The sequence below is a fragment of the Schistosoma mansoni genome, chromosome 4 (assembly GCF_000237925.1).
Source record: "Schistosoma mansoni strain Puerto Rico chromosome 4, complete genome".
NCBI classification, from domain to species: Eukaryota; Metazoa; Platyhelminthes; class Trematoda; order Strigeidida; family Schistosomatidae; genus Schistosoma; species Schistosoma mansoni.
The window spans coordinates 7,802,412-7,823,539 of NC_031498.1; the positions used below are offsets into that span (position 1 = coordinate 7,802,412).

The 21,128-nt window shown below is 32.9% G+C and overlaps 2 protein-coding genes across 2 annotated transcripts in view; both read left to right on the forward strand.

The window, feature by feature from the left end:
• Positions 1–307: 307 nt before the first annotated feature.
• On the forward strand, positions 308–11,257 carry Smp_126920 (putative organic solute transporter; the record flags this gene model as incomplete). Its single annotated transcript, XM_018796695.1, has 9 exons — positions 308–540; positions 573–609; positions 648–853; positions 2,304–2,378; positions 3,397–3,490; positions 5,240–5,352; positions 7,120–7,219; positions 9,244–9,418; positions 10,743–11,257. 9 exons carry the CDS (start codon positions 308–310, stop codon positions 10,991–10,993), a joined length of 1,284 nt encoding a protein of 427 aa, XP_018651812.1. The 3' UTR covers positions 10,994–11,257.
• Positions 11,258–15,866: 4,609 nt separating this feature from the next.
• The window catches only part of Smp_197880 (putative dna replication helicase dna2), a gene marked incomplete at both ends in the record, with an annotated part of 40,016 nt that continues 34,754 nt past the window's right edge, over positions 15,867–21,128 (forward strand). The window contains 2 exons of the mRNA XM_018796696.1: positions 15,867–16,723; positions 20,956–21,045. Coding sequence (XP_018651813.1) covers positions 15,867–16,723; positions 20,956–21,045 — 947 coding nt within the window. The remainder of the gene's footprint in view (positions 16,724–20,955; positions 21,046–21,128) is intronic.

The following is a 21,128-nucleotide window of genomic DNA, read 5'->3' on the forward strand; positions in this document are numbered from 1 at the left end:
ATCTCGTTACAACCTATCAGGTTAAAAAACCACCGAAAAGTCTTACAAAGCACTCTCTTCAAGTGTCAGTACTCATTCCCGTTTTTACGTGATTTCAACAATTTCGTTCAAGAGCAAGTTAGATATAACCTTAAGGACTCAGAATGTCAATTTATAAATATATTTACTATCCAAAGCCACCTATAACCCATAGTTTACAGACATAAAAGCTCATAAAGCTCAAGCTTTTACCATTCCATTAACAAGCACTTAGAGCACTTCTAACCTAAGCGAGAAAAGCGCTCAGCACAGATTTGACCTTAATGACATGAGTTGGCGGGCTTTCATCAAGCCCGTATTTGTTGTTTGCTATTCTTTACTTATATGTATTACACTTCCTTTTCTGATTTTAAAGTTGTACGAAAAATCAGCTCCAGCAATTGTCAGCGCGTGGTTTGTCGCCGGACTCTTTGTTCTAGGGGCAATACCTATATCACTATGGACCATAATTGAACACATGATCAATTATACCAATCCACTTCTTCAAAGACATATTATCAGGTTTGTCTGATGGTTGACGAGTTTCATTACAGAATCTTGTGGATGGTTCCGATTTATGCTGTTGATGCGGTAAACGTCATACATATTATCTTGACACTTGACAATAGTGGATGGCACTGATTTTCCCTTCATTTGCAATTTACTTTGACACGTTAAGAGAATGCTACGAAGCTTATGTCATTTACAACTTCCTTGCTTTCTTGCTTAATTACTTGAGGAGCGAGTTTCCTGACTTACGATACGTTATTGAGCAGAAGCCACAAATGAAACACTTGCCGCCGTTTTGTTTCTTCAGCTCTTGGAAAATGGGAAGGTAACGTTTATCATCATAATTTTCTCAGACTTTTGTTAATATTCTACTCTTATGCGTAGCATAGATCGGCCATTTTAAGACCCATTTGTTTTAAAAGAATTTATACCATCCGTTCAGTCCTCGACATTTCAGTCTCATAATTCGATAACTCTTGTATTTTTAAATAGTAGTTGTGGCATTCCTTCTGAAGCCGTATTGTCACTGTCTGCTGTCACTTCGCAAACAAAATTCTGTTACCAGAATGACATAGAAAACAATTTTGACTGTGTATCTGTGGAGTTTCGTCTGTTCTACAAAATCTTCGTGATTGCAAATAACTCCGGGGTTATTTTTTCCCTTAAAACTCATCCGCATTTATCTGCTTTCAAATGTTTGTTTAAATTACAAAGGTCTTCATTTTTCACTACTTTTTCTACAATCATAGATTAACGAGAGAAAAGTTGAAATCACTTATTGAGTCAACCTCTCATTATGTACTCAGTCTTGATTTAATTCGTTAGTTCGTATTATGAAATTAAATTGTTTTTTTGGTTTGACCTCAAATAAAAAGACACTTCAAATATTTGTGGTACTCACACCATTACCTCAGGTATCGCTTTCATTGCCCTCATCGTTTACTATGCGTGCATATACCAGTTTCCCTCCTTGGTAATCTAAACAAATTTTAGAGGTTCATGTGGATGTGCTTTACTTCCCTTCCAGGGTCAATGATTAAAAGACATGTCCTTTGGTTTGGTTGATTTTCGTCCATTAGATCTCTACTTCTAATTTCTCACCATCCTAGGTTTGCTGAACTTAGATTTGTCGTTTACTTTTTTTCTGTTCAAAGTGTGAAGTGTTAAGACTGATCTGTTTCCTAAATGTGTTTATCTCCGGTCAGCCTACTTATTTTATGCATTACGCAAATATTTTCCAATTTGTGTATTTTCTTTCTTTAAATGAATACTCATTTTCAATCACTGTCCTGTCTAAATCTTACGTTTTGGAGACAATCATGACTTAGATTTCATTTGTAGTTTGTTTTCGTCATGATTTGGCATCATTTGGTAACCCAAGACTTTTATGGTACTCCAGCTGATGTTAATTTGTGGCAAAAATATGCAAACTAGTCTTTAGTTTAATACCCAAGGCAGGAGAAACCGCAAGTGAATCCTCATCATGGTACTCAATAACTGAGCCAGGAAGATTTTTTCCTGGTCTTTAGGTCTTTCATTGATGTTATGCTTCTTTTTCTTTGTATGATGATATCATGTTTTAAAAGTATAAAATATGTCAAATTAATTCACTTGTTAACATTAAATAGACACAAGAAGTACTTTTTAGTTATGATATCTTTAAAAACATACTTTTGTTGTTATAAAAATACCGTACTCTCAGCTTGATTCATGCCACACTATTCATATCTTCAGTGATAGTCCGAATAAAGACAATCTTTTTTTCTCTGTTGCAGAGTATTCATTGACCACTGTCGTCACGGGGCTTTGCAGTACACCGTCATTCGTCCACTAACCACTGCTATTGCACTGTAGGTTGGTTTTCATATACGCGCATTTGTTTTTTGAAGACTATGCTACTCAATAACTAACTTCTGGTGGATATCTTTCATTCGTAGTGCGGTTTTATCACCTAAGTTGCAAACAGTATATGACTTCAAGTGTTCATACTTGTTTCACTGAACTGTAAATTAAGAATTGTACACATGTCTTCAGCTTTCAAGTTTCCTGATTGTTATCAGCCTTCTTGCTGTTTCTTTTATTTTAATTCTTTTACTATTGGCTTTAATCTATTCTTCTCTGTACTCACTTGTACAGCTTTAGACAATCATTTGATCTTAAAACAAATGCCATATCTTTTCTCTTAACTCCTCTTCCAACTGCTATATGGAGCCACTTATGTTCTAGGTAAATATCAAGTCAAACAACTAAAACTGCTGCCAAAGATTTATCATCTTGCATTGCTATTTTATGCTTTGTAGAATATAATACCCATTTAAATATTCACATGATCTTACCTCCCCAGTTATATCAATCACTTTCATGGTTTATGGTGTTTCTGTGTTAAATAACAGTAGTTTTGTGAGGAGAGACAATTATTTTATGAAATAACCTGATAAGGTAACGGATCGTTATATGGGTTTACGTGTTCCGGAACGTCACTGCTCCCTTGGAGTCCGTTGTAGAGACAATTTAATCTGATGACTTAAGACAGCATCATAAATAAAGGTTTTGACATTAATGCTGCATATTTATTTCAAACTCTTAGTGGCATGTATTCTTTTGTTGAAAGGAGTAGAGTTTGTTCTGTTCATTCTGTTTTATTTGTTTATGAAAATTTTATTTTGTTTGGACGCACTCAGAATGAGCCACACTACATCTAAAACTTCATTTTATTTAGTAGCATCTTATTTATAAAGATCAGTTAGTGGAATAAATTCTCGACAACTAGTAGATGTCCACAGATTTTATGTGGTTGGACTTTTTTTATTTTTACGATTTGAAATTTCAGTTTTCTGATAAAATTATATGAAATTTATCTGATTACAGAATATGTGAAATGGTTGGCGTTTATGGTGAAGGAGACTTCAGCTTTCGCCACGCGTTCCTTTACTTGACTATTATAAACAATGTTTCTCAAATCGTGAGTAACGTACTATAAGTTTTTACTATTTTCCCTCATTTGAATTATCCACTTCATTTATCTTACTCAAAATGGATATTTTAAGAAACTAACTCAAGTTTGATGTTTATTAGTTATTCATAAAGTATTCAGTACTTTTGTAGTTCATGTGCATTCGAGTTAGTTTCTTGGCTGAAATTCAGGAGTTTTTACGTCACAGCTTTTACTAATCCTTTACAATTCCAAAATCAATTCAAATTAGTTGGTTTACACGGTTAACTTGAAAGGTGAATATATCGTTAACCTCGATGGTGGGCTTTTATAAAACTATCCTTTGAGTTAATCTCAGTCTAACCCTTAGAGTTCCAGGCAAAAATAATATCAAGGTAAAATATGTTATCATATTCCCTATTTTCCGCAATTTAGATTAGAACCGGTTGAAAAACAAATATGTATCTCGAAAATCCAAAACTTTTATAACTATATGATAATGTAACATTGATCTCATCTGGCGATTCTCGAGACCACATCCAATTGTTCCATCGTATTATGAGGTACTCTAATGCTCTCCTAATAAGTGTGATAGACCTTGCTTGGTTGATAAAGTTCCTCAAGATATTACGGTATACACTTACCTAGCCCGTAATTAGAGGTTTATTAACAATGTACCTGAATGAACTAATTAGATTTCGGACCTATTCATGATTGTGTGGATCACTTATTCACTTTAATAAATTTTAGAACATGAAAATACTTTTCAACACCTGACGGCAGTTCTATTTCTTGATCTCAAGACCACATTTCAACCTTCCAAAGTGTTTTGTGGCAGTATCTGTTATTAAAAGAACTACCAATAAAATATGTTAGCTCGTGGAAGACCTTACTCTAATACTGTCAGTTGATTCATGCTATGGCGAACTATCATGTGAATCTGCCATATTAATTGGGTTTCTTCAGGGCTGTTCACTTTTTCGTAATCATTCAATTTTGTCGTAGATATTCATTTAGGTTAACAATTGCGTCGTCCGACTGGATGGTGTGTTACACTTGTTCAGCCGGTCCAAACCCAACCTACAATGGTTTCTACGTTGTATGTGTGGTTGTTTACTGTCGTTAACACTATCCGTATTTTGACGTTTTTGATTTTCATGTTAGTTCCTTGCAGCTTTGGTGTAGCAACTTATACCAATGCACACGTATGTTGGGTGCAACATTGTTAACGACTGGCTGAGGTTCATAAACATTTCTGTTTTAAAAGAACTTCGTCAAAATATTTTCAGTGGTTCTTATAATGTTTACAAATGGGGGTGGAAAAATCGTCCCATATCCCCTAGTTTTTGAAAGTTCTTCACGTGACGACAATCAGTAGTAAGATATGTTTTCAAACCAAATAAAATTCTGCCAACCACTGACTAAATGTTGATCTTGTGTCTACAAACATAAGTTGGAAAATGTAGACTTTTTTATTAATACTTACTGAGTGAAATTTATTCAGCTATCTATAACACCTGGAAGTGTTGTGTTTTATTCAGTTTAGAGTTTATAGGTTTTTTAACGGTTCTGCCTAATGAAATTTATCTTCCTACTTACAATCACTGTCTGTTATTATCACTTGAATTTGTCTAGTTGGGTTTGAAAGATATTATATTTCGCTAATACAACTATTTAGGTTCGTAGATTTATAATTTTTTCAAAATACCTCTTGTTTCATTTCTCTGAAAAATCAGAATACATTATTTTTCCTAAAGTTTTTTGTTACTTTTCTTTCAGTGGGCACTTTATTGTTTAGTAATGTTCTATCGATGTACTCGACTAGAATTAAGTCCAATGAAACCGGTCGCCAAATTTCTATGCGTTAAATTCGTTGTTTTCATGTCTTTCTGGTGAGTTTAATTACTTTTTGTTGAAAATACAGTCATCATAATTTGAACTTACAAGAATTGTATTTTATAAATGACGGTTTTCTCGACACTAAATTAAAGCAATATGATCTTTTATTCTATAGACCATCGGATGTATTTCACTGTTAATATCTTACTCAAGGGATATATGCGGAAGTAGTCAACCTACTTTTAGGGCAATATAATGTTGACTAGATCAATTTAAAAGTTGGTTGTAGATACAAAACACTAGTGACCGATTTTAGTGCGTATTTCAGATACTGAGTGTGTTAAAACCAAGAAATCTTAAATATAACTTGATTGAAAGCAACAAGCTAATTTTCGCGAGTACCATGGAGACTATGGAGTTAATTTTATCGACGGATAAGATTAGAATGCCTTAAACCTGATGATCAATTCTTAACCCTATTAGCGCTTAAATGAACTACGAAAATTGCAATCTTCAACCACTTACGTAACAAATAACATTTAATTTTGTCTTTATTTGTGCGTTGTTCTGTTCATAAGTATATCATTTTCGTGGAAGGAAGGTTATTTTGATGGCCAGTTGTGTTTTGGACAAGAATTTATTTAGAGTCTTACGTAAATAACTTGTTGTTGATGGAGAATATTTGTCGCTTAGGATGATGATATTGGAGATGTTATGTTCTGTAATTTGGATGGTTTAGTTGTGAAGCTTTCACTGTACGTCTCAGAGACATCGTCAGCACATACTTTGACGAGAAGTCATGTCGCCAGCAGTTTTAAGCTGGTCGCATAGTATCATTATTCATAATCTATCGCTTAACATTCTGTTCATCATTTTATCCATAAACGTTGGCCGTCATCTAAGTAAAAGCTATCCTCTATCAACGCAATCTAATAAACAGCTGCTTTTGGTAGCTTTAATTATATCATACGGCAGAACTGCAGTATGATAAATTATATATATATATATATATATATATATATATATATATATATATATATACGGATTATGACTTACAACTATAAATTGTCATCTACCAGCCGTTGGACTTCAACCACTGCCTCTAATCGTATACCTCTGTCATCTGAAACTCTACTCTGACCTAGATGATGCTTAGTCGGTTACTATACTATTTCAGACAATGATGCTCGAATAAATCATAATGCCAACTTTCACCTGAGATCAATAAGTACGTCGTCCACCTACAAACACTTCCTATGATTACATTTCCATGATATGAGAGGTTATTGTTCGTTGTAGCTTACGTAATCAGCTAAGATGCAAACTGACCACAACGTTCAGTAAAGGAGGGTATTTAATTCAATTATCAATAGATTCCTAGTGTAAATGCATGATATTATTGCCTTCTTTTTTTATTAAATAAAGTTTGGTAACGGTTCGTATTTCTGTCGAATATTTACAAGGTTGAATCTGTGACTCAATATGTCCCTACAAATTTCTTTATCACTTTGGTTTGTCAGTTTATAATAATGCAGAATTCAACACGAAAGCGCAACGATCCACGTCTTCACAGTCCACCTCAATTCAAGATGAAACCATTTCATTCAGAGCATCATTAATGGATTCTATCATATAGTGGAATTAGAAGTTTCTTATTTATTGGCTACTAGTTCCTCTGTACTATGAATTCAGTAACATATCATTCTTATCATCTTCTTTTGCATTTTCTGCTACAGTTTTGTCGGCATTTTTTAGTTTCATCTTAGAAAGTAGCTTATAAATTGATGCTGTTTTAAATTCTGTTTGTTTTATCCTAATAGGCAGTCCATTTTAATCGCAGTACTTGCTGCTACTGGTGTTATCAGAAAAGTGGAAGCCTGGAAACTATATGATGTCCAATCTATTGGTATTGCATTACAAGTAAGGATGAAATTTTCATAATTTGATAACGTTTTGTTATATTGTTTATGCTACTTGTTAGTAGTTCAGAGTTTTTAAAAAAATATATATGTGTTTTGATGCTTCTTTGAAGACCATTTCGATGTTAGTAACAATTACACACTGTGATGTAAACTCTGCATATGCTAGCCAAATCTATAGTTTATGCGATTGATCATTTTCTTAATAAAATGTTCACAGTATGTCTTACATCACTTAAGTTCATTAGTAGGAACTTGTTTTCTGTATCCATAGAGGATAAACTTCTTCGTCTAGTCGCCTCCATATGCATCTACCAGTTCACCTGCTCTTGTGGAGCAAGGTACATTGGCCTTAGCCAGCGCTCGCTTTCAATCCAGATACGAGAACATGTCCCAGTGTGGTTCTATAAGGGTGATATGAAAGCCTTTAGAGGTTCCATACTTGAACATCTAATCAACTCTAATCATTCTGCGGATCCACAGGTTGATTTTAAGGTTGTATATACGATTCGTCCAAATCTACCTAAATTTCTTCGTTTCCAACTCTTGTAAATAGCAGAAGCTCTTACCATCCATGAGCTCAAGCCAGAACTGTGCGTACAAAAGAAGTACGTCCTAATATTATCGTTTCCTTGGCCTTAATCTATTATTATTATTATTATTACTTATTTATTTATTTATCATTACTATTATTGGATTCCTCCCTTTAATTATGTCTCATATTCTCATTATTTTACTCATAATTGCTCATGATATCGCTTCATTTATTTCGCACCTCTATTACCTTTAATTCTTGTAACAAAAATATTTTAATCATCTTACATTTACGTTATAATTCGTCATTAACTTATGAAGTCTATTGTTATTACTCACATTACGTAATATAGTGTTATAATCTTTCGATTACATCATTATGGTCATTCCTTGCTCATATATCCTCGTGAAACTAACACTTTAACGAAAATTTTCATATATATATATATGATTGTACAGCTTGATAATAAATTCGTTGAAAAGAGATCCCTTCGCTGAACTTCGTGTTTTTAATGTCCAAATAAGAGTTGTCTATTACTTAACTTTTTAGTTATGTAACTTATTTACATATGTAAAGGATCAAGTACTCGGCTTTGAGTCTTATGGAATTTTGTGAAGGGTAGTGATGCTATCCCACTAACCAAACTGTAGTTGATGGAGCGAGGTTTGTGCTATCAACCCAATGCTTAGACCTTCAAAAGCACATTCCTAAAATGTTTGCTTCCATTCTCCATGTAAAGAAGAAATAAGATATTTTTATGCATTCCATTTCACGGAGAGCGTTGGAATTGTTTAACGTGCAATCGAACGATATAGTTCCAGGGGAGATATTTAATAGCTTTATTTATACCCTAATTTATTTGATCTTGTTTTAACATTGTATTCTTTGGCCAGACCAAAACATGGCATAAATCCATGAAGTCACTGACAAGTGAACTGAGCCATGTTGGTAGGTGTAGACTACCTGGTTGGGATTCGCGAGATGATAGCAACCGATGGTTAGAGACCTTGAATGACATGGCTCAAAATCGTTTGCAATGGCGAAGGTGTATCCACTCTTTGTGTTCTCCCAAATTCTAATCTTCTGAATTATTTGTGTCCTTTTCCTTTTTCTCTTTCCAAATTTATTTCACTGTATTATACTCCTTCAATAACATCTTCAAACCCTTATCTTTCACATAATACTTATACTCTTACTATTTCTACCAATATGGGATTTGAATCGACAACTTCATCTCTGTGCTAATGTGGTATGGCAACTCGAACTGATGTACGTACGTACGAAGTTCTACGTTGTAACTGACTGACTGACTGATTCTTTGCTTTACTTTATTCCACTGTTTTTCCTTCTTGGTTTTTTATGATTAAAAGTTTTTTAAAAAGTTAGTCTACTCTAGCTTATCTCCATTTTTTTAATCAACCACTCAAACAACCTGGCTGATAGGATTGCTTAACTTTTTATACGAACTATTTTGTTTTGTCCCTATACAGAATTTCGCTATATGTATCGAGATGTTCATTGCCGCAATAGCTCATCACTTCTCTTTCACTTGGACGCCATATGTGGACCCTAATTCGGAACCAACGAGTTGTTGTTACTCATGGCGGTCTATGTGGGATGTGTCTGATATGCGACGAGATGTTGTAGAACATGTCAGACACATCGGTGAGTTAATAATATCTCGTAATTATTAAATCAGGATGGAAAGGTCGGAACTTTTAGAACTGTTTTTTAAATTGCTATGATTCATATTTTTATTGTATGGTTAATAGACAGCTGTATTGCTTCATTTTTATATTCCCCCTATTGCAAGTTTTCAGTGGACCTATTAACTGTCGTTATGCGTTTTAATATTCCCTAATTAATGATAATTAGCTACTTACTCTTTGCTTCGCTTCTCTTTCACTTGTGGCTTGATTCTGTTTGAAGTGTGAATTTTTATTTAGTGTACTGTATAGTCAGGGATCTCAAGTTTATGATTGTATGTGCTTTGAGTCATAATTGAACCGAGTATGATAGAGTACCGATCTGCTTTCTATCTTCGTTTTTTGACTGACTAATGGGTTGGTGGGGCTCTTGCTTGATATTTATCATTCGATGTATCATTTAGTATTTGGAAGGTTACCGGTCCCATTGACGATATAGGCTAACTAAACTAATCGGTAATCGGAATTCTGTCTTTTGAGTTTAGCACACGATACCGATTAGCGTCTCACAATATAACAGTGATTATCCCCTTCTAATTCCTTATTTTATTGCTGTGATGATATCCTTTTCCTAACAGCATAGTAGGATATGAAATTACTTTTTCTGGATTTCTTATATTTGAACAACTTGTTTAGAATTAAAATGATCTCGTATTTGTGTTTTATATTCTATTTAAGACGTTTTCTTTTTTACTCAAATAACGTTACACACTCTTATTTACAATGATCGTCTTTGCACAACCAGGTTGTCAGTTATTTTTTAATACTAATTCAAAATTTAAAAAGATTCTGCTGGCAGCTTGATGAATTGATCGAATTATCAATGAGTTAAGGTTTATTGAGTTCAATGAGTTATCTTTTAGGGAGTTGGTCAGTATGAATATCACTTTTAGCACAGATTAACATCATATGGAATATAATTTTAAACGAAGTCATGACTAAATACCTATTTTATCATAGCTAGGTTGCTCCCCAAATGTACAATCAAGAGTCGTTTAGGTCTTATGTTTGATTCGGCGTGGGGTTGTAATGTCTGTCGTTGTTTCCTAGTTCCTAGTCCTCTTTAAATCGATATGAATCCATGATAAAATCCCTTTTGAAATGAATTGTGATTGCAATATCAATTATTGCTTTTAGTCTAGAAAAATTTACTCGTTACTTACTTTGGGGTTATCTCCATATTTTTTTTCAATATCGAGTCAGTCATCCATTTTAAAAATATAAGTCACTGATCCTTAATGATGTTTATCTAATTGATCACATTTGATTTTATTTAACTACAGGTCATAGTGTAAGACATTTTAATTTCTCCTCCGACCGTCAACTTTCACGTTGTCGCAGACTTTCAGGAACTTATCACCAAGTTGTATCCCTTGACGCTGATGAAGTCGATTGTAATAATATCGTATATTGTGACAACGAAACTAACCCTCTTCTTTCAAATCAAGAATCCAGTTCTGAAGTAGGAAGTGGATCTGAATTACTTCGTGTTAGAAATTCCAGTGATAATATTCAGACTGAAAAGATGGTCTAACTCCAGCACTGAAATTATTCGCTACTAACTTGTAACAGTTCTTGTAATGCTACATATTTTAAATACTTTTTCTTGTAACCCTCACATTTATCTAATATCTTCATTTTATCATGTGTAAAACAGAGCCAACAATTATAACGTATGTATATCCCTGTCATTACTTTTTTATCAGAATATCCTTGTGTACAAAAGTTGTATTCCTGCTTATCTTTACTTGTAATTAATCTGCTTGCTAAATAATAAAGTTGTTGATTTTCTCTTTTATCTTTTATTCTGTTAAATAGTAAATACTCTGATCAGGTTGTTGCAAATTTACAGGAGCATAATGTGATATTTTATTTGTTTAACGTTTCGATAAAAATAAGCTTTCGTAATTAATTACAAATATTTGTGTAATTATTATTTTCGGTCACTTTACATTTGTACTCAACTTGTATTTCAACAATAACTTCTTTGAAAATACAGCATAAAATTATAATTTTGAAGGTGTTCTAGGTGAGGGTTAGCACGAACCTAAACTTGTTTGTTAAAACGATAGATAATTGATGTATGTTGATCTAGAGTTCGTTCTAATATACTTTGAGGTATGTAAATTGAAGAATATGAATTGACATTTCTGGTTATCAAGAGCGTAATTAAATGTTTTATTGAACAACCAAGAAATTACTTACCTTCATTAACTACGGGTCCAAATTCACTTTTAAATCTGTTAGCCAAATAACATCATCCTAAAATATAAATCAGGGTCCAGGATGTCGTTTAAGTACTGTTTATTGGTGGTTCGCTGTAATATATATGCTAATCAATGTCACGTTAAAAACAACTTAAGAGGAGATGTCTTAAATTACTATTGAACTTTGCTGATTTCTATGTTTGTGTTTGAGTAGTCATGGATTTCAAAGTAATGGTCATCTCAACGAATAAAGCACTCGGTTTCCGGCCATTGACCTTAGATTCAAAACCGATTCGACCTACTTCTGGTTGTGGAAAGCAGTGGCATCTGTATTTCTTACAATAGTATGACTCATAACTGAGAATAAACTAAACTTCACCTGTTTAGTGAGTTACGTTCGTAAAATAAAAAATAATGATATTTATTTACAGCATTGTTTAGCAAAGCCTTCGTATGGTTGGACTTGATGTCATGTTACTAATCTCCCTTTTTATAAAAGGGGCAGAGATCTACTTTGCGATGATATTTAGTAAATTATTTTGTTTAATCTATGGTCATTCTATGTTTAGGCGAGACTGGAATATTTTAATATCCATTTAATTTCGATTCTAAACTTCACTACTTTGAGTTTGAAGTAAATTTCGCGCCTATTTTCCGGCTATTTATAAATGTGGGATAGTTAGTTGATGGTAGATATCTTTTTTCTGATTGTGGAATCAAGAGACTTAGGCTGTATAAAAGTATAATTTTTCTGTAACCTGTCTTTAATCTTTACCTACATCAATTTAAGCTGTTTGCCCTGTTTCACTGTACAAGCTAACAAAGGTAGAAGACTTCAGTAAGTTACTAGCATTTGTTGACATATATCTCCAAAAGACTTATAAAATTATCAATTAAGTAATTCTGAGGTAAGGCGTAGGGTTCTGAGTAGACACAGTAAGTTGTTTGATGAGTACACAAACTTCCCATCTTTCGTTACTTTCAATGCCATCTGGAATAGAGTAAGCTGGTAAAAACTAGCATATGATAAAACATGGAATCAATTCATAAAGTCAATGACTTCTGGTGCGTTGTATCATCACGTCTAGTTTTGAAATTCCAGGTGACGATACTTGTGATAATCATAATCTATGATTATGAGCGTTGGGTGACGGTTTAAAATTGACCATGGTAGTGTCACCGCACTCATTATTTGTTGTCCTCATAATCTTAACTTTCGTGTCATTTATTACTTTCAGAATGTACGACTCTTCATTGTAATGAGTACTAGTTTCTCTCCTTTGGTTCTCATTCTATAAGTTTCACTTATCTATTTGATGATGTGAGGTGTGATGAGTTGAGACGATGCATATTTGTGTAAGGTCCCACATTTTCCATAACTGATTGACTGGCTAATTCTGAGCTACAACAAACGTAACTTGTTAACCTTTGTTTGTGCAATACGCATAATAAACATTTGTTGATTTCAGTGACCTGAAGTTGTAAAACGTGAATACTGGTATTGCATTTAGAACAAAGAATATGTTTATGTTCTTGAAAAGAAAAAGTCTGAATACTAGCTTCTAGTAATAAGTTAAAACAAACTGTTCATGTTTTTCAAAGTAAGTCGACGTTTATCATGCCTATCCTCACTTATAAATGAAGTTGTGTTCTCTCCAAGGTTTTGATGATAACCCTATAATTAGATTGACCATTAGGCAGATATTAATAATGATAAATTTCCACAAAGTTTGTTTATTCCACTATGCAATATAATTCCTGGTTCCATTTGTGGGTATTAGAATTAATTTTATCCTAAGTCGTCAGATGTCAATATGAGTACCGCAACACATAAACTCCGTAAACGATCTATGAAATTCATTGCTTGTGTGCCACTAGACTTGTGCATTTTTGCGTTCCATGATAACTTAGCAATAATGATATAAGTTGAGTTGACGGAATCGAAGGCTATCCATCTCAGTTCGAGGATATGATTTGACACTTAACTAATTGGTTTCAGCAGTTATTTCTTACAAAGTTATCTAGATTAGTTAATCTAAATCCATTCTTTTTACATTACTCCGTGTTTGCTTTTGTCTGGTAAAATTCTAAACAGTATTATTTTGCAGATTTTTTTGGCGGGATGAGACAATCGAGTCTACTAAATTTTTTTGGTAAGGTGAGTACACATCCTTTTCGTTGGTAGTTGAATTTTTGTGAATAATTTGTTTCATTTTATATGATGTATTTACTATTCACCATCAGTAATTCGTTGATTTTATGTTTCATGCAAATCACAGCTTGGTGCGAAAATCGTGCTTTCATCAAGTATATTATTGATCTTGTAAAAAAGTGTTTTTCAATCTCTACATCAAATGGATTCTATGCTGTTAATCCTGTAGGCTTAAGGACGTATTAAATACCCAGTTCGAATTCATTAGACTATGTAGTTTTGAAACGGTTGAGAAGATTGTTTAATCTTGTTAAACTATCTCATCTGTCATTTTAATATCTGTATGAATAAGCCGTTACCACCTTGATTTTATGCTTTTTATTTCCACATTTAAACTCTTGAAAATGGACTACACAAAATGGAAAGACATTACTTGTATGGAGTTGTCAGTAGATATGAATAGCCCTGTGAAAACAGCGAATGCTGGAAAGTATTGTATTTAGAACCGTAACGTTTCTCAAAGACACTTAAACTTTTCTTGCGATTTTCACGACATTTCATAGATACAGTCAAGTCTCATTTACTCTTTCCAGTGGTTTGACATTTAACTTGAGGATTATTTAGATTTGCTATGTCGTTGTAATAGTAGGTACAGCCAGTCATCTATGTCAACTCTTGTCTAATTAGCGGACAAGTTAACTGAATATTAGTGGATAATCAGAATACAGACAAGAAAAGTCATTGGTAGCTGGTCGCACTGTAATGTTTTAGAGTTGAAGCTTGAGTTATAGACGGGTCACACGAATACACATCGACGATGAATATTCTGGAAGTTGGTATTGTCTAAAAATAGATCATTGTTTACACATGCATGCAGATAAAGAACCTGTTTATTCAGTCTGTGTGCAGCAACTACCCACTAACCAATTAAATGACTATGTGTTTACCTTCGTAACGTGCTCATTCAAGTATACAATTAATATCACTTCAATTGAATGCAATTAGTTGTGACACTGATTATAGGCCTAACCTGAACCAAATAATTTCCGTAGAGTGGGTTCGTATGCTGTTCGTGTTATTAGGATAACAAACTCCATAAAAGCCACTCTCAGAGTTGTAGTTTACCAAGTACCTCAATTATACCTTACGTTGCTACAGATATGGTTTGTGTTGGATGATAACTTTCACTGTATTACTTGTATAAGAACATCTCCCAAAATGTGGTGTAATGTTGCGAATTCTGGACCTGCTCTCAGATACATATTCATTATATTACACACTTTAGATAGGGTAATTTATTTACTGTCATGAATTTCTATACAACTCTAAAGCAAGTCAAAAGAAAAATTTAGAGCTATGTAGAGTCGGAAAACGTCACTGCAATCACTCAGTTACCAATGTAAAATTTTATCCTCTTACCACTGTATATATTTGTGTTTAGATTATTCTATTATGATTTATGCTGTTATAAACTCTATCGTCTTTATTTCAACCTCAAGTTAATTGCTTTTTTGTTTTAATGAAATAGAAACCAGAAGTTTCATCAGTTACGTCCTTGCATGAATCGCCAAACACAGTTGTTGGACTCATAGGTATCCTATTGCTTATTTTTATTGTCAGTGTTTTAGAATTTTTCTCGCTTATTGTTTCAACTTTCTAAATTAATCTAATTAAATTTTGCAAAAGTTACTTAAACATGATGGTTGATAGTAACTCATTATTAAATGGTCCAAATTCCAAAATAAATGAACTTCCAGACCATCTTTTCGAAAGTCATCACTGAGAGTATGTTTATATTCTGGCCCGTGCTTCCTTTTGTTGTCCAAGATATATTTCATACATACAATGTCAGTGTTAATATTTTTATAATTTGTGTTTGTAGTGAATAGTTTGTATTAAGTAAATATAATCTTATAGAAGATAAATTTTCCCTAATATCTTCGCAAATTAGATAAAATAACAATCGTAGTTAATTTTCCATCCACAAATATTTCTAGTATTGTATTTATGAATCAGAATTTGACCTTAGATTCATACTTACTTTTCTAATGTTCGTTTCTTCATCCATAGAACCAAAGCACTCTAGTTACGATGAAAGCTTCATTATTCCTGGAACACCCGATTCTACTAACAGAACTTTGGGAGTTTCATTAAGTGGTAGAGCAGCTTTAGGAACTGTTAACATCGATAAGGTTTCATCTCCAAAATTATGCAGACGGAAAGTTGTTGCTCGTCGTTCATCGCTTACAGTTCGTCGTGATGAGATTTTACGATCAAAGCTGCATGATTTACTTTCTAGTGATCCCATCGATAACAATGAAAATCAACAAATGCGTTCTAACAGACAAGCACAAGTTTCCGCTAAGCTCCGTCGAGGAAACTATGACCTTTTAAATTATGCTCCTCAGGATCAAATTGTTAAAACAACATCAAAGGACAGTGAATTTAGTGGTGAAATATCTCATCGTTATGCGATTACTAGTAACCGTGCTAAAATGATGGTTTCCACCGCATTGCTTACTTGTTCGGCATCGAAGCGTAAAGCAACTGACATTTCAAATGCACATTCCTCAGATTCATTAAATTACCGAAAGCTAAACAAATGCAGCGTTTCTAATCCTGAAGATACAAATGTACCAAAAAGGGATACAAATTCAAAACATTCTGTTACTAGAGAAGTCCACCTAAATAATGAAGAATTGTCTGCATTAGATGACATTTTAGACCAACTTGTCAAAGGAGATAACCTACCTAGTCATAAGCATATTGAGAAAGAAGCAGTCACTCTAAATCCACCACAAATATATTGTCATATTGAAGACAATACACAATCCTCTGTACATAATGAGACATTTCAGTTACTGAATCTAAGTGATTGGTCACCTGTTAAGGAAGAGTTCACTATGTAAGTAGTTTATTGTTTTTTTTTAACCGGATCTATTAAGGTCGCTCTGAGTCTTTTCTTATTCACACGGTGAAGTCCTGTATTTGTTAGTAAGATTATACTAAGTTGGAAGTAGCTTCTTGTTATTATAATCGTTTTTAATTGAAAAAATTTGATAGTTAAATTCTTATTTGGTAATAACGTAAAGTCTTTGTTCGCATCTCTTTTCTTTTGTGCTTAATGTTTCTAAAGGGTAGACAAACAAGTTGGTTAAGGAGGTTGAAAATGGTTCCGACATTATTTAAAAATCAATTTGAAATCAGAAGTCCTGATAGTTATCGCCCTTTTTTGACAGTTTATTTCAGATATAATATTTTCGGATATATGAGAGTCAGTCAGTTCGTTTAGTACATCACTATGTGGTCTATTATATCCTATATCGATGGTTGGATGCTACCCAAATTACTCAGTGATAGTATAGTAAGAAAACTTATAGGTACCTCACACAAATATTATACAACTTCAAAAATAATGTGAAATAAATGAGATAAAACAGCAACAATTATAAAACAATCCCATAAATCACTACTGAATTGAGGAAGAATCACTTTCCTTTTGTTATTGTTTTTAGCAATCTTATCATGTTCATCCAAGAAACGAATGATTGTAAGGAAAATTATATTGTCTCGGATCCTAGTTCAATAACTCACTTTGATTCTAAGTATTTGTCTAAAAGATTACTGTGGACTAAAAATGTTAATCATACACAACTCACCTTTATTTTACATTACCATTTTATCAACTACCATCTATTCCAGCCGGTAACAATGGATGGGATAGTATCCTTAAATAATCAGACTCACTATAATCACTTCAGTTGTTCAACACTTATCCTTATTAAGTTGAAACCCACTGTCATACCCCAGGATTACTTGTAGAATACAAACAATTCTAACAGATTATCAGCAGAGGAGCACAGCCAGGTATTACAAATATAAAGAATAAATGCACACAGTTATTCATTGCTCGATTATCTACAGTTAAACTAGAGTGGGCTCAATGAAACAGATAGTTTTTAACTGCGTACATCATCCCAACCTTAGATTTAGAGTTGATTAATTTTGCTTATAATACTTACATTAGTGCATGTGCTGTCATTCAGAATGTGTTTTCTTTTAGATTGTAGTGGTTAACATATTTCCTTGAAAAAGCTTGGACCAGATTGCCAGGCGAAACGTTGGATCTACTTCAAATTCATTCGCTGAGATTTTACAAATATATTATTCCTATTTAATGTAGTGGTTAACGTTTATACGTTGTATATGTCATAATTACAGTCATTGAATTCCAACTGTGTAAATGCAATTTGTGGTGTTACTGTGCTATTCAGCAAAGTGACGCATTTTCCATAGTCAAGTTTATGATCAATTCCATCAGTTCTTGAGTAGGTTTTATGGTATCTTCCACCTAAATAATTGTAGTACATTGGCGTCCTTGTGATCTACTGAAATATATCAATGTAGTTGTAAGGAAACACAAGATTACTTTCTAAAGTTTTGAAGTAGATATGAACCAAGTGTGATGGTTGGTGACTAATGATACTAACCAAAGCTAGTTATTAAGAGATGTTTTCATACGTAATGTGCCATAACTCCATATTTCGTCGCTTGTTTCATAGCTTATCAGTAGAGTATTTCCTCATGGATTATGCTAATTTTTTCTGAGTGTATAAGTTCAATTTTAACCCTATGCAGTTTCACAGTGTATGGTAATTTTCTTATTGCAAGAATTATTGATTATCCAAATGTTTCTTTTTCTTAAAAAGGTTAAAGCAACAGCGTACTGTTGACGATCAATTACTTCAAATTCCGGACCAATCATTTTTACGTGGGACTGTTGTGCAAATAAATAACAAATGGTCGGTTATCATTAGTTTGTCTAATGAAATACCTTTTATATTTACATGCTTAAGTCATCATAATTTTTTTGATGAATAATAATTTTTTTGCGTTTATGTTGTTGCAGTTGATCTTTAAGCGTCCATTGTGTAGAAAAAGATTGTAAAACATACTCTGCGATCTTATATTGCAAACTTTATCATATGAAACATTTTTGTATTTCCTAATAATCCATTTGGTGCTATGCACTAAAACTAATGGCGTGGTGTATTATTTGGTACCTTAACATGGTGATAATAATAATTTACATTTTCATCGTTTATTGTACTCTGTTGTATATTCTTAACTACTTCCCCGTTCCTCGACACAACTACAACTCATAGGAAGACCTCTCTGTGAGTTGTAGTTGATCTAAGAGTATTTTAGAGGAGTTAGGAGTTTCCAATTAACTCGGTCTCAGGAATTAACATTCTCATCTAAGTGTTTCAGAGGTTAATTAGTACATGTTGTTTAAGGATATCTTCAATGATATGTTAAAAATTTCATTTTAGTTATGATATTTATAGATTGTATGCATGATTATTCGTAAGAACACTTTAGAAATGTTATTCAATCCACGAAGTAGTATTTAACAAACTACTTCGGAAAAATTCTAACTTTATATCAGTAAGGTCATACAACAACGACAACAACAATCGCATTTGTTTTACGATAACTTCGGCATCATTTCATACGGAAAAATGTAAATAGATGAAAATCTAAATACGTTTTTTTTCTTTCATTCAACATTTGTCATTACTGATTTTTGAAAATTTGCACGACTTTCGAATTATATATTTAAACACTTTATTAGAATTTGTGTGTAACTGACAGTTTAGATATATCCATCTATTTTTTTTTGTTTTTTGCTTCCTCGTTTTATTAAGAATTCACACTGTGTGAACAAAATTCACTAAGTTGAACCACATAAACTGATTATTTTTTTGGTTCACATACTAGATAGAATAGCATAAATAATACTTCATCTGTACAACACAATTGGATATGTCAATCTAATGGATTTATCTGTTAAAAAATTATCCATTTATAATTGTTTCAGTAATTGTTTTTCCCCCTATTGTACTGTTTCGTTGTACGTATTTCGCCTTGGTTACATATATTAATTATGTTTGATTAATCAAAAAATCTTTTTTTCTAAAAATCAAATGTAAGCTCTCATTGTCAGAATAAAAGATAATCATAGGCTTTATAATTTACGTGCTGTGTTTAAATCATTACCGTCATTTATTTTAACTTTTTTGAAAGACACAAAATAACGTCAAAATACGGAAGAAAAGAAGAAGCAATGATAGTTCAGTAACGTTTTCTTTTTTCTTCAGTGATTCCATTCTCTAAAAGTTACACGTGCTCAGTGAAATTAATGTTTTTCATTTGTTTGATACACCACAATTCTTTTGAATAAACGTCAGCAAGTTAAAGAGGTAAACAATCATGAAAGATCATCGAAATTCGTTTAATTTACACAGAAATGGGATAAAAGTAATCGAGTTTAGATAAGTAACTGTGTTTATGTTTTAGAAATAAAATCAGTCAAGTGCTGTCAGAGGTATGAAATCGGTTGTTACTTCTTAGTTGCTCACGTCTTGAAAGGATATTTCTTGAGGTAGTTGTAAATGAAACGGGTTTAGTATTAGTCTGAAGAAGTAACCACAGAGCCCAAGTGCAAGTGCTTGATTCTAGTTACACATAGTTTTTGTGCATGGATTTCTTGGTGTAGTACCTCCGTACTCTAAAAAGCCTTATCACAGAAAACGGAAATCTGCAGAATAAATTAAGGTGTGCTATTTTTAGGGCCCGATTTATAGTTCTTTAACCAATCTGACCTTTTTGACAGGACCTAAAGAAACAACTGTTCTATCAGTTAAAGCCCAGCTGGGTTATCTTAGTAGATAAGTCTGAGTACTACGTCACGGTAGCTGATATAGTCAGGTAACAAAATTTGTTCAGAAAAGAGTATAAGAAGAATAACTGAATAAACATCTGGTGAAAAATCAATGTTGTAATTAAAGTTTTATCGTGCTAAGTTAAAACTCGTATAAATACGACAAAGAAAGTGATTCTTTGTGCACAGCTCATGACTGTTTATTTAGAAGTTATAATTTCAGCGATACAATAAGTTTGAAGATATACAGTCTGTTTATATATGTTCGGATATATACATTTTAGTGTTATTGAATATAGTCAGTTTTTAAACATTTTTGGGTCAGTATTTCCCACTTCTTCCTATAGTTGTTCAAATTAAAAGCTAATTTTCTATTTATACGTAAACCTACTTGTTTATGTTATGTTTTATAGTGACCAAATTGAACTAGTTGTTAAATTAGATGATGTTAGTGGTACAACTGATAATAGAACCAAAATGAATGTCATACTACGTGATTCTTGGTAAGTAATTAACTGTTCACTTCTTATCGATTGTTACTGTCTTTTTTAGTAATACAATCCATCTTCAAAAGGTTGCGTTACAT